Consider the following 14,194-nt stretch of genomic DNA (forward strand, 5'->3'; position numbering starts at 1 on the left):
GTCGGCACATGAGCATTGGCTATTTTAAAAAAGCAGATCTACAAGCTCACAACGCAACGCATAGTTGTAGATCTGCTGATTTAAAAAAAACTATTGCAATAAAATGTGGAATATATATATATTTTTTTAAACAAGGTACACAAATGCTCTCCTGTGTGGCACAAACCATTTATGAAAATATTTGAGAACCACTGGTTTAAATAAGAATAAAAAATGTAGGAAACAAGCTTTTATGAGGAGGTACAATTTAGAAACAATTAAGGCCCAAAAACCGCAACCCCGGTACCGGTGTTAATATTTACAAGCAACTTTACAGAAAACTAAGCCCAAGTCGCTTATAATAAGCCGACATGGCAACCCGGACTGAATTTTAATTTGCCTTGAAAACACTTCCGGGTCAATCACTTGCGGACACAGACAAAAGTATTATTATTATTATTACAATTATTATTCATTATATTATTACAATATTGAGACCTATTCCTATATCTGAAATAGCGCTAAATAAAGAGAAAGGTCAGATGACAAAAAAGCCCCCTAGAATAACTGTGATATATTATATATATTGCAGTGGTGGAAATAACTAATACATTTACTCAAGTATTGTACTTAAGTACAATACTTACAGTACATACTTTAGACAAAAGTATGTAACTGTGATGTTTTACATTCTTTTTTGCCTAATAACATGCGCGTTGTGAGCTTGAAGGTCTGCTATTTTCAAAGGATTTATATACATATTGAACTTGTGAATGGGACATTCTGCATTATGAGTACTTAATACTTTAAGTACATTTTGATGCCAATACCTTTGTACTTTTATTCAAGTAAATTTAGATTACCAGACTTTTACTTGTAACAGATTGTTTCTACATTGCAGTATTGATACTTTTACCTAAGTGCAAAATGTGAGTACTTTTTTCCCCCACTGCAAGAAATGTATGCATTATCACAGCCTAGTTCTAGGGACCCGCCCCTAACTTGGTAATGTTCAATCTTATGGCATGTCTGCCCTACTTCACCAAAAAGTCAGAATGTAATTCCTGAAGAAATACTGAAATATAGTCCCGTAATCATAGCTTTAGTTTTGGCGTAAATTGTAGGTGTAATGGGAAAAGAGAAGCCCATTCTTATTTATACATTCCTGTCACATATACCGGTACAGCATTTTTAAGGATGCTATGAAACAATAACCAGTCATATCATATGTAGATATCTAGTACAGTTTTATTGCAAATGGAATTTATCTAAACATATATACACGCTTTATTTATTGTCAGCATTTGTTTCTGAACAGACAAGAAAAACATGAAATACAAAATAAACATGGATCAATAAACAGGTGCTACTAACAAAAGAAGAGAAATCAAATGTTTTGTTTTTCTCCCTTGTGTTTGTAGTTTTGTTCATCTGAATCAAACAAGAAGTCCCACACAGTCACACTGTATCTTGCTGTGGCAACTCACTTTTTTTAATGACAAATGTTTCGGCTTGGACCGAAACGTTTGTCATTAAAAAGTGAGTTGCCACAGCAAGATACAGTGTGTATACATTGTTTGATTCAGACTATCTACTATCCAACGCACCTGAAATAAGTAACAGTGGATGTGCGATTATTCTCTCTACATTGTAATTTTGTTCATACCATGTCTCCTCTTGTTTGGTGTACATCCACTCACTTTTTGTCTTAGTTTTAGTCCCCATCCATCATTGAAATAACTTTATTTTGTTTCCATTCCATTATATACCGTATTAGCACTATAATTAAAAAGGAAGTTGCCAACTGAAGAGGAGGGGTGGGGGCAGACAAATAAAAGAAATGAGAAAGATTCTCTAACAAGAAGAATAACATCAACATTATATTCATATAATTGGCCCTCAATAATGTTCATTAAAAGATGGCATCCTTTCCTTCTACTTGATCTGCACATCAAGAGGTGAGCTGTGGACTGTTAAGAAACCTGAGCTGCCTACCAATGATGTTCATTCTGCTTGTATTTAATAAAAGGATCTTTAACTGTAATACAAGCATGGAATACAGAGCAAATCTGTAGTTGGAAATGATGATGATGATGTATAGTATAGCCTTGGAGAGAGAATCATCTGTGTAGGCACTTAACGTACACAACACATTCTGTGGACAAAGACGTGAACAAAGACGCTACGGTCCAGTCATCGCTGCATGCAGCTTTAATTATTGTTACTAGACCATACCCGGTCGACGCATCCGTGGGGGGATATGCGCACATGATCTGGCAACCCAGGAGGCGACATTGTTTGACACATAAACGCTAATAAGAAGCTGAGATTTGATGAAATTGAAAAACGGGCTTCACAGTTAAGTTCAGATGGTAATGGTCAATGGCTGTGTGCAAAATCAGAGCAATTGGTCCAGCCAGTGAGGAGAACCGGGTAGCTTCACTCACGCACCACTACAGAGGTTACTAGAATTATAGTAGGATAGTAGGATTATAGTAGGATTAGCAGTTGTATTACAAGTCTGGGTAGCTGAATCGGTAGAGCACTTGACTGGACCAAAAGGTTCTGGGTTTGATCGCGGGCACCACCAACTCAGCGTAGGCAGTGCACAGCCACACCGAACATGCTAACTATACTATTATCTTCCCATCTCCTTTATACATTTGCATGTGCGAATGTGCAATTTCATATTGAATGATTGCGTGAACCCCTTGCCACATTTAAAACACTCATAAGGTTTTTTGTCGTAGTGAATGAACATGTGTCTTTTCAGCTTACTTATAGTGTTAAAGGCTTTGGAGCAGAGAGTGCAACTGTAGGGTTTTTCCCCGGTGTGAGTCCTCACGTGAACAGTAAGTGCGCTTTTGGCACTGAACCCCTTCCCACACAGCTTGCATGGGTACGGCCTTTCACCAGTGTGGGTTCTCGTGTGCAGCCTCAGCTCTCCAGACGATAGAAATTTCTTGCCGCACTCTGTGCACAAGTAGTTCTTTTCCCCCTTGTGCATGAGCATGTGTCTCGCCAGGTGCTGGATCGACGTCTTCCCACAGATGTGGCAAATGTGACACGGTTCATCTGTGTGCGTGCGCACGTGCATCCGCAGTGTGCCCAAGCGGCGAAACCCACGACTGCAGTGCGTGCATGTGTGCAGCCCCTGTAGTTTGAGGTGACCAACTCCTGAAAGACATTATATGAAAAAGTAAGGAAAAAGAACTGTGCTGTAGTTAACCAAGGGTTAAGGCTGCAGCAGGATTTTATGAGGTATACACCTCTATAATCCCTCTCTGAGCGACTACAAACACAACCAGATGGCAATTTATGGAAAGAAATAGAGATACAAACTGCATCACCTCCATCATCGGTGTGTGAATGGGTGAGTGCAATGCACCTTGTGAAGCTATTCATTTAGGCACTACAGAAATGCAGATCATATAGAAATGGAATGATCCTATATCCAAAAAGCAGAAAATATCACACATACAAAAGTCACGTTATGTAACTACTTATTGCACCTGGAATGTCCACTTTCTCAGGGAAGCCATCTTGTGACATCTCAGGAGGTGTTCCATCCAAATCCACCTCTTGCCGTCCCAGCACAGCATCCACGAGACCAAACCATGTACTTCCTCTGTGTTTGGAGTCCCCCTTCGCTTTCTCCCTCCTGTATTTGTGTGTCAGATTATTGACCTTAAAGCGCCACTGGCTGGGGCTTTTGTGGAAACCCAGGTCGGCCAGTTGGCCGCTAAGCAGGGAGTAAATGTGTGTATTTTTCAGAGTGTTGTTGAGCTGCACCTGAATGCTCTCATCACCCCACAGGTCAAGAAGGGCAATGGTTTCCTTTTCGGTCCATGATGACGAGACTTGAGGTGCATCTGGGTAGACAAATGATTTCTTATGAGGCCAACTGTCCCCATTAAGTAACTTGAAATCCTTGATCTCAAACTTTAATGTGCTAGTTAGTACAGTAGGTGAACACCAGGTAGCAGCAGAGACAAACTATTGGCAAATGTTGATACTGAAGTAACAACATTTAACTTGGTTTCGTTCCAACCGTGCTCCCCTGTTAACCACTTTCAACCTAGCATCACTATTTGGGGAACTATAGGAGAAAAAGCTCAAAACTATTTTATTTTTTCTATGTCAAAAATAGACAATCTACAAGCTCATAACGCCTAACATGACGATGCATTGTATGTCATATGAAAGTGGCTAACTGAGGATAACTAGATAATTTCATAGAACAATGAGCAAAAACAGTATGCACAAATGTTGGAATGTTCAGCAAAGCCGTATTCTTGATTGGAGAACAAAAAGGGCTGTACGTTATTACCTGATTTGTCAAACTGTAGACAGGAAGGGCTGGCAGGCTGGGATGATTCCACAGGCTTGGACTCAGCATCTGTCTCCACAGAAACATCTAAAGGGGATGTTGCAAATGCATTTAAAGGAAGAGTCTACTTTAAAACTCAACAGAGTTTTACAGTGGACTAATACAGTTAGAAGCAGAAGGGGCTGGATTAATGTAGTGGGGTTATTAGGATTTGGGTTGAACTAGAACAGGCAGTAACTTGGTAATGCGATGATGGTTCTGGTTGGGTCATAAATGCAGGCTCACCTTCCTTGAGTAGAAGGACCGCAGACATAAGATACAAAAGAAATAAATTGAAAACTGTTGCCTTATAATACTATCACACAGCATAACAGCATTGTCACACATGACAAAACTTTTTAAACAACAATGGTGAAGAACCCTACCTGAACGCCCTTTCTTCAAATCTGTGGTTTCATTCCTTTTCCTGCAGTTCTCCAGAACCCATTCTTCATCGCTCTGCTTCCCCTCAGCACCCTCCTCTTCCTTAATGCTGTGATCAGACTGTCTGTCTTTGTCCTCCTCAGTCCTGTGTGGTGACAGCTTCTTCCCAGACCTCCTGCACCTCTTTCTGTTGGAGCATTTCTGCTGTGGTTTGCTTTGAGGAGAAGATGCTGCGGATGGAATGGTACCCTGACTCTGAGCCCAGGAACCTAGGAGGTTAACATATAGGATTATAAAACTCACATGAGAAAAGTATATATAATATAACCTAAAAAGGTCATAGTTGAGCCACGTGGCTCTTGGCCTTTCATTTGGGGGGACTAGAATTGTGTTTATTTGAATCACCTAGGATAGTTAATGCAGGGGAGCAAATTCTTTTGAGAAAATCATTGAAATGCAACAAGTCTCATCCTTCTACAATGAAACGTTCTGATCTATGTATGTACAGTATTAATTAGTACTTGACCATGACCTCTGACAACCAAATTGCAGTGTATTGAGTCACTGAGGATCAACAGACAGTCTCATTAAAATAGTTTTCCATTGCTTCGCGGCTCAATTTATAAAACCGTGAAATATCACCTTTTACACCAATCTCAGTAGGCCAACATGTGGTTTCCAACACCACTTTTGGTTGACAAATGTGCAGACAAATTGACTCACATGCATTCAGTATACACAGAGACAGCATGATTACAATCGTTTTGAATGTGTCACATGGCTCAACTACTGAGTGTAATTTGTTTCTATGTTTAGCATCATGCACTATATACACAGTATGATTTTATAACATACATTTTCTGGCATTTCCCTGCTGTGTGTGGTGATGTAACAGGGTCTTTAGTTGGTCCGGTTTAAACTCCAGTTGTCCACATTCTTTCAGAAGAGAGGGTGAAGCACTGAGCAACTCTGCTGTCTGAAAGGAACAAGAGGAACCCATTTGTATTTACAAATAAAAGTAATACATCAAATTGTGTTCTATACACTAGCTCACAACTCTGTGTCCCATAACTGCTGCAGTTTTCTTCCCAAAGTGTCCATGAACAAGACACTGACCTTGTATAATTCACCCTGAACCACAAAGTCAGCTAAATAAATAAGTCAAGTCACAGTATATTATTCAATATGGTACCTGTTTGATGTCTGGTAAAGGCAGCAGTTTATCCAATCTGGAGATGAATTCCCACACCAGTGTCTGTAAGTCTTCGTGACAAGGACCACTGGGTGTTGGCTAATTACGTAAGGGGAAAATGGCCACAGTGTGAGTGTGAGTATGGTCGACAGTAATATGAAGACTTCAACATCTACTAAATAATTTTTAAACAAAAGTCCATCTCACCCTTGCGCTCAGTCCGAGCAGAAGGTCAACCTTCTCTCTGTGACTCAGCAGGTGGGGAACCACCTCTGTCACCAACTGCACCAGCTCCTCCACCTTCCCATAATGCATCACGTTACAATGCTGAACCACCTGCCAGGCAAACGCTGACATCAGACGCAAGGGTGGAACCATAAGAGACAAGGTGGAGCAGGTCAGTTGGCCTCCTGTACGTGAGAATGAAGGAAAGGTTGTCAGGGACAATGTGGAACACACAACATGATTATTGCAAATATTGTTGGTCCAAATTAGATGAAGTAATTGTAAATGTAAATATTCTACAGTGCAGGCAGGGGTCTTCAACGTTTTTCAGGCCAAGGACACCTTAGCTGAGAGAGTGATGAAGCAAGGAAACCTATATTGTGTAAAACTGTGATGTAGATTGAACTTTTTCCATAGATAGCTTCATAGACTATCATCAGTTGTGTAAATTCATGTTTATTTGTTAGTTTACGGCTGTACCAGATCTAAAAGCTCAAACGCAAAGTTACAAGGTTGAGGTGAGCTTGTAGATCAGCTATTTTCTCACAACACTGTTAAGTATAAGGCTTAAATGGTTAATGGGAAATTAATAATATACAGCAGTTGCAACTTGCAACTCTAGTGCCTTCACTATAACCTAATATAATAACATTAATAGCCTAATATAATAGGCTAATATAATAATAATATTAATAGCCTAATAAGCTGCTCCTGACAGATATTAGTGATTTAACTGTGATTAAAATCACTGTTGATATGAATTGCTGCAGTTTCTTACCAGCAGCATCATTAGACCTTTGTTGGTCCATATACTTCATTCAAATCACACTTTTTACATTAGTATTTACAGTACAACTTGTTGGTGGAACTAAAGTAACTGCAGCTAGTTATAGTCCAGGCATTTTATGCAAACATGGGGGTCAACCTCCCACTAATTGCAACAAAACCAAATTTTGTATCCTTAATATTTCCTGAATGAAAAGAACTTGCAAGGAATTGTATTAAGGGAAAGTTTTGAAAATGGCCTAAATATGACCCTACCAAAAACACTTTTTAGCCCTTTCAGTCTAGGCAGAATTTCAGAAATGTGCTGATTTAAAGGCAAATCATGTATATTTATATCATACATGTTTGCTGTAGGCCCATTTAGAAAATGGCTGCTAATGCCTCAAAATTGACCATTTAAAGATGGCGGCCACCATACTGAACTATATTAAAAACATATATTTCTGACTAAACAAGGTAAAAACTTGGTTCGATTTTGCTTTTAACAGTTTTCATATATGTGGAATCCACTGCCACATTCTGATTTGAGATCAAATGTGAGGAAATGGCTTAAAATTCATATTTATTGTGACAATTGTCATTATATGGGTCATTACAAAAAACGTGGGACAAATTCCTTAAGAAATGTCTTCACCAATGTGTTTGAAAAATACATATTACCGTGACTGATCACCCTGCACTTCTTGGCAACAGGTAAGCAACCAACTCCTTTTCTTATTTTTTACCAACTGTAGTTACTGTTGTCTTTTTGTATGTCAGTCCTTACCAGGAGCTTTCATTTATTATTATTTACTAGACCGTACCCGGTGAAGTGCACAGGCGAAAGCAGTTGCAAGAGTGCAAGCTTTTAAACACTTGAGCCCTGGGTTGGGTAAAATATATATATTGCACATTTATCTAACCCAGTTTAGCTATATACAGTATGTGTGTCTATATATACATATATAACACGCACATATGTATATGTGTGTGTGTGTGTGTGTGTGTGTGTGTGTGTGTGTGTGTGTGTGTGTGTGTCATATATATATATACATACATACACACACACACACACACACACACACACACACACACACACACACACACACACACACACACACACACACACACACACACACACACACACTTTTAGCAATGCATTTCCAAAAGCACCTATGGCAGTGGGTACTTCTGCGAGGGTAGAGTCCTCCAGGGGGACACTGGGCCTCTGATACTGGGCCTCTGGCCTCGCTCGAGGCGTGCTGGTCAGGAACCGGCTGTCGCTCTCTGCAGCTGCGAAACTGTCTGCATCAGAAGTCTGGTCTACTCGGGTCGGAAACCGGTTTGCACTCTCTGCAGCCGTGAAGCTATCTGCTTCCACCTTTGGCATGCTGGTCAGAAACCGATTGTCACTCCCTGCATCTGCATTCTGCATCGATTCCTATAAGAAAAATACATTTAACATACACATTATATGCAGTACATTGTTGGGGATTTAAAACCCCTCTCCTACACACATGGGTTCTATAAAACAAATTCATCAATAATTATAGCTCAGTTACCTGCGAGCTCAGGTTGGACACACTTGACATCCTTCTAGTGTGGGCCTCAAGGAACTGAAGCCTGTTTAAGACCCACACCTGCCTCCCCGTCAAGTGGGCTGCAGCACTCCCTAATTAAATTGACAATGCATTTATAGGATACCAGGTAAACGATGAACTTAGCCATCTGTTTAAATCACATGCCAATCTAAATAGAGTCTTCACCTGATGGAGCCAGCTTCTTGTAACGCAAATACTGGGTGCGCAGGGACTCCCATTTCATCTTAAATTCTTTTTCTGAAAGAAAAAAGAAATGATTTGATTATAATTAGAAAACATACATAACCAATTCCGCCCTATATACAATTCTGCCATTTGAGGATAGCAGCTCTACAAGCTCACAATGCCACACATTGAGAGCGTGTAGATCTGCCATTTTCAAAAGGTTTTCATGACCCTATATTTGTAAACATGTTAGGATAAAATAAGAAAGCTCATGATAGCTTGCGCCTGTACTCCGTCCTCTCAGTTGCCTGTACTCAGTTGCTGTACTCCGTCCTCAACCCTAAACCATCCAATCCTAGCAAAATGAGCAGGGGACAGGGGTTAGATGGGGTTTTTGATTGAGGCCAAGAAGTAGCCTTACTAGTTTGTTTTGGGATGTTTGGAGCCTTGTTTTTAAGGCCTTGGTGGTGTTGTGATACCATGAGGAGCATGCATAATCGTAATAACCTTGTATGAGGGCCCCTGCAAGAATCTTCAAAATATTCTTACTGACTAGACGGCCAATCCTATACAAAAAGCGTGTTCTTTGGTTAGGGTTAGGGTTACGGTACAAAACGCACACATGGATAGTTCTGTCCATCAGAACTATCCATGTGTGCGTTTTGTATGTTGGGCTTTCATACAACCCGTCAATTCGTATGCATATTATTATTTATCGTGATAACCCGTCACTTCTCGAATCATCATGATTTGTGTGCATGGGGATCTCATTTTAAACAAGCTTAGTGCTTTATGAGTCTTTCAGTTTAGTAGACCTTGTTGTCCTTGTATTGTGAATTTTGTCAACGGGGGGATGGGGGGGGTGTAGCGCGGTGCCCCCCGGGACCATTTTGTCAACGGGGGGGGTTTCAATGTTGTAGCACTTTTTTTTTGATTGAATATTTTATTAGGCAAAAATGTAAAACAACACATTTACATTTAAAATACTTTGTCTAACAGGTCCGTTCATAAAAGTCCTTGCGGACTTGTTTCCAATGAGGGCCTTGGTATTCAATTCATAGACATATATAGTGGCACCACAGTTCGAATATCACTCTGCCGTTTTTCTTTTTTCTTCACTCCGTTTGGTGCCCCCCCAGGTTGGTGCCCTGTGCTTCAGCACCTCAAGCCCGTTGGATAAGCCACCACTGGTCCTCATGTCTTACTAAATAAAGTACATCAATCAATCAAAGCCTAGTCGTATAGCAACAGTAGCACTGGATAACAAAACAGCATAGACAGCTTACCTGTGAGGTGAACTTCTGCCTCTATCTCCTTCCAGAGCCTCGACTTCACAATTCGGTTGGAATATAACGGGTCTGTGATATCATACAGTGGTTTCCTCTCCTTCACCAGCTCAATGAAATTCTCCTCCGTCTCCTTAGTCCACGCCGACGCCATTGCTAGACACATAACCATAGCAGATCAACTCCCTGTAGTTTCAAAAACTTTTTTTAAACTACAACGGTGAAGAACCCTACCTGAACGCCTCACAGAAGATGAGATGTTTGGTCGCCTTTTCTTAAAATCTGTGGTTTCATTCCTTTTCCTTTTACTGCAGTTCTCCGGAACCCATTCTTCATCGCTCTGCTTCCCCTCAGCACCCTCCTCTTCCTCAATGCTGTGATCAGACTGTCTGTCTTTGTCCTCCTCAGTCCTGTGTGGTGACAGCTTCTTCCCAGACCTCCTGCACCTCTTTCTGTTGGAGCAGTTCTGCTGTGGTTTGCTTTGAGGAGAAGATGCTGTGGATGGAATGGTACCCCGACTCTGAGCCCAGGAACCTAGGAGGATGGAACATTGAAGAGCTATTCATAGATAAAATACTTCCTCCTGTACAGATCATTGTTGTAGCTTTCTTCTAAATCTAAAAATTTGGGGGGACTAGAATCGTGTTTATTTGTATCACCTAGGATTCTGTAGTTAATGCAGGGGAGCAAATTATTTTGAGAAATTGTGAGGTATTTGTAAAAAATACCTCACAATTGTACAGTACTTGAGTACATGTACTTAGTTACTTTCCACCACTGCTCACAGTACACAGTAGTCTATTTGACATTACTGCCATTTCCCAAAGCAATGCAGCAAACTGTAGAAGTAGATTGTTAGATTTGTGTATGTTTTTTTGGGGTATTAAGGGGTGCTGAATCCAAATCTGCTGTATGCCCATTTAAAGAATGGCTGCCAATGCCTCAAAATTGACCATTTAAAGATGGCGGCCACCATACTGAGCTATATTAAACACATATATTTCTGACTAAACAAGGTAGAATATTGGTTCGATTTTGCGGTTTTCATATATGGGGAATCCACTTAACCTGACACCGTCAAATGGAAGAAGCTTGCGACACACATTTGTTTCACAGCCTACTTCCATCTGAGACTCCGTAAGCAGAATCGATGACAGAGAGGTTTTTCTTTTTTTCAAGCTACTAGGCAGGTGATTGGATGATCCCGCCCCTAGCAGCCGCTGATTGGTTCGAATAGGCAGCTTTACTCCCTGAGCGATCCCAGACATCCTTCCTGATATCAAATGCAAATGAGATTTCCAGAGGGAGGGGGGTTTACCAGGCTAGAATCCACTGCCATCCAACTGTAGTTACTGTTGTCTTTTTGTATGTCAGTCCTTACCAGGAGCTTTCATTTATTATTATTTACTAGACCATACCCAGTGAAGTGCGCAGGCGAAAGTAGTTGCAAGCGTGCAAGCTTTTAAACACTTGAGCCCTGGGCTGGGTAAAATATATATATTGCACATTTATCTAACCCAGTTTAGCTCTATATATATTAGAGTTGCACCGATACCGATACCGTATCGGTATCGGCTACCGATATGACTTATTTCACGTATCGGATATCGGACATGACATAACCGATCCACGTTCCGATAAAAAAAAGTTAAAAAAAAATAAAATAAAGTTTTTAAAAAAAGGCTCTGGTTTATAAATATATATAATACAATCACGCAATTGTAAGACCATAACCAAACGTTTTAGCAAATTACTATTAGATAAAACGATCCAGCAAACTTATTTTCGTCGGCCCTCACAGCATGGGAAGCCTGTAGTGTAGACTGAATACCAAAACGCTTGTTTTTTTCTACTGTTATTGTACTTTAAAATATTCAGTAATAAATGTCTTTAATTGAAAGGTAATGCATTTTTTTAGTATTTAAAGTTTTGCTCGGATATCGGCATATATATCGGATATCGAAAAATATCCTAATTGATATATCGGATCGGATCGGAATTGAAAAAACCTGTATCGGTGCATCTCTAATATATATATATATATATATATATATATATATATATATATATATATATATATATATATATATATATATATATATATATATATATATATATATATATATATATACACACACACACACACACACACACACACACACACACACACGGTCCACACACATTTTTAGCAATGAATTTCCAAAAGCACCTATGGCAGTGGGTACTTCTGCGAGGGTAGAGTCCTCCAGGGGGACACTGCGCCTCTGATACTGGACCTCTGGCCTCGCTCGAGGCGTGCTGGTCAGGAACCGGTTGTCACTCTCTGCAGCTGCGAAACTGTCTGCATCAGAAGTCTGGTCTACTCGGGTCGGAAACCGGTTTACACTCTCTGCAGCCGTGATGCCATCTGCTTCCACTCTTGGCGTGCTGGTCGGAAACCGGTTTGCACTCTCTGCAGCCGTGAAGCCATCTGCTTCCACCCTTGGCATGCTGGTCAGAAACCGATTGTCACTCCCTGCATCTGCATTCTGCATCGATTCCTATAAGAAAAATACATTTAACATACACATTATATGCAGTACATAGTTGGGGATTTAAAACCCCTCTCCTACACACATAGGTTCTATAAAATAAATTAATCAATAATTATAGCTCAGTTACCTGCGAGCTCAGGTTGGACACACTTGACATCCTTCTAGTGTGGGTCTCAAGGAACTGAAGCCTGTTTAAGACCCACACCCGCCTTCCCGTCAAGTGGGCTGCAGCACTCCCTAATTAAATTGACAATGCATTTATAGGATACCAGGTAAACAATGAACTTAGCATCTGTTTAAATCACATGCCATCTAAATTACATTGCTAACAATATTGTGATCACGTAAAACAAGTCTAGGTAAGTCTGAGTCTTCACCTGATGGAGCCAGCTTCTTGTAACGCAGATACTGGGTGCGCAGGGACTCCCATTTCTTCTTAAATTCTTTTTCTGAAAGAAAAAAGAAGTGATTTGATTATAATTAGAAAACATACATAACCAATTCCGCCCTATATACATTTCTGCCATTTGAGGATAGCAGCTGTACAAGCTCACAATGCCACACATTGAGAGCTTGTAGATCTGCCATTTTCAAAAGATTTTCATGACCCTATATTTGTAAACATGTTAGGATAAAATAAGAAAGCTCATGATAGCTTGCGCCTGTACTCCGTCCTCTCAGATGCCTGTCCTCAGTTGCTATACTCCGTCCTCAACCCTCAACCATCCACTCCTAGCAAAATGAGCAGGGGACAGGGGTTAGATGGATTTTGTGATTGAGGCCAAGTAGAAGTAGCCTTACTAGTTTGTTTTGGGATGTTTGGAGCCTTGTTTTTAAGGCCTTGGTGGTGGTGTGATAGATACCATGAGGAGCATGCATAATCGTAATAACCCTGTATGAGGGCCCCTGCAAGAATCTTCAAAGTATTCTTACTGACTAGATGGCCAATCCTATACAAAAAGACTGTTCTTTGGTTGAACTCCCTTTTAAAACGGTACAAAACGCACACATGGATAGTTCTGTCCATCCACAGCAGTGTTGGGCTTTCATACAACCCGTCAATTCGTATGCATATTATTATTTATCGTGATAACCCGTCACTTCTCGAATCATCATGATTTGTGTGCATGGTGATCTCATATTAAACAAGCTTAGTGCTTTATGAGTCTTCCAGTTTAGTAGACCTTGTTGTCCTTGTATAGTGAAATGGGGGGGGGGGGAGGGGGTTGTAGCGCGGTGCCCCCCGGGACCATTTTGTCTTTTTTCTTCACTCCGTTTGGTGCCCCCCCCAGGTTGTGCTTCAGCACCTCAAGCCCGTTGGATAAGCCACCACTGGTCCTCATGTCTTACTAAATAAAGTACATCAATCAATCAAAGCCTAGTCTCGCGTGGCCAGACTGTTGCCTTGCCTCCCACAATTTTCAAATGTTTCGGCATAGACAGCTTACCTGTGAGGGGAACTTCTGCCTCTATCTCCTTCCAGAGCCTCGACTTCTCAATTCGGTTGGAATATAACGGGTCTGTGATATCATACAGTGGTCTCCTCTCCTTCACCAGCTCAATGAAATTCTCCTCCGCCTCCTTAGTCCACGCCGACGCCATTGCTAGCAACACAACCATAGCAGACCAACTCCGTGTTGTGCTTTATTCAGCTGTGTTCCGTCAGCAACGCTACACGTGCTCTGATTTGTCTG

At 40.7% G+C, this 14,194-nt stretch overlaps 2 protein-coding genes across 2 annotated transcripts in view; both read right to left on the reverse strand.

Annotated features, from left to right (window-relative positions):
- LOC311040306 (uncharacterized protein) overlaps positions 1 to 14,120 on the reverse strand; it is a gene marked incomplete at its 5' end in the record, with an annotated part of 40,734 nt that extends 26,614 nt beyond the window's left edge. The window contains 10 exons of the mRNA XM_084050507.1: positions 6,132 to 6,334; positions 8,088 to 8,355; positions 8,477 to 8,586; positions 8,681 to 8,752; positions 9,967 to 10,122; positions 10,201 to 10,500; positions 12,176 to 12,506; positions 12,628 to 12,737; positions 12,878 to 12,949; positions 13,949 to 14,120. Coding sequence (XP_083906633.1) covers positions 6,132 to 6,334; positions 8,088 to 8,355; positions 8,477 to 8,586; positions 8,681 to 8,752; positions 9,967 to 10,122; positions 10,201 to 10,500; positions 12,176 to 12,506; positions 12,628 to 12,737; positions 12,878 to 12,949; positions 13,949 to 14,120 — 1,794 coding nt within the window. The remainder of the gene's footprint in view (positions 1 to 6,131; positions 6,335 to 8,087; positions 8,356 to 8,476; positions 8,587 to 8,680; positions 8,753 to 9,966; positions 10,123 to 10,200; positions 10,501 to 12,175; positions 12,507 to 12,627; positions 12,738 to 12,877; positions 12,950 to 13,948) is intronic.
- LOC311040045 (uncharacterized protein) lies at positions 1,652 to 5,483 on the reverse strand (the record flags this gene model as incomplete). The annotated part of the gene is made up of 5 exons (XM_084050117.1): positions 1,652 to 3,156; positions 3,492 to 3,851; positions 4,310 to 4,433; positions 4,793 to 5,001; positions 5,456 to 5,483. 5 exons carry the CDS (start codon positions 5,481 to 5,483, stop codon positions 2,618 to 2,620), a joined length of 1,260 nt encoding a protein of 419 aa, XP_083906243.1. The 3' UTR covers positions 1,652 to 2,617.
- Positions 14,121 to 14,194: the final 74 nt, after the last annotated feature.

Source organism: Gymnoscopelus microlampas (assembly GCF_963454915.1).
Source record: "Gymnoscopelus microlampas genome assembly, chromosome: 23".
In the NCBI taxonomy this organism is placed as follows: Eukaryota; Metazoa; Chordata; class Actinopteri; order Myctophiformes; family Myctophidae; genus Gymnoscopelus; species Gymnoscopelus microlampas.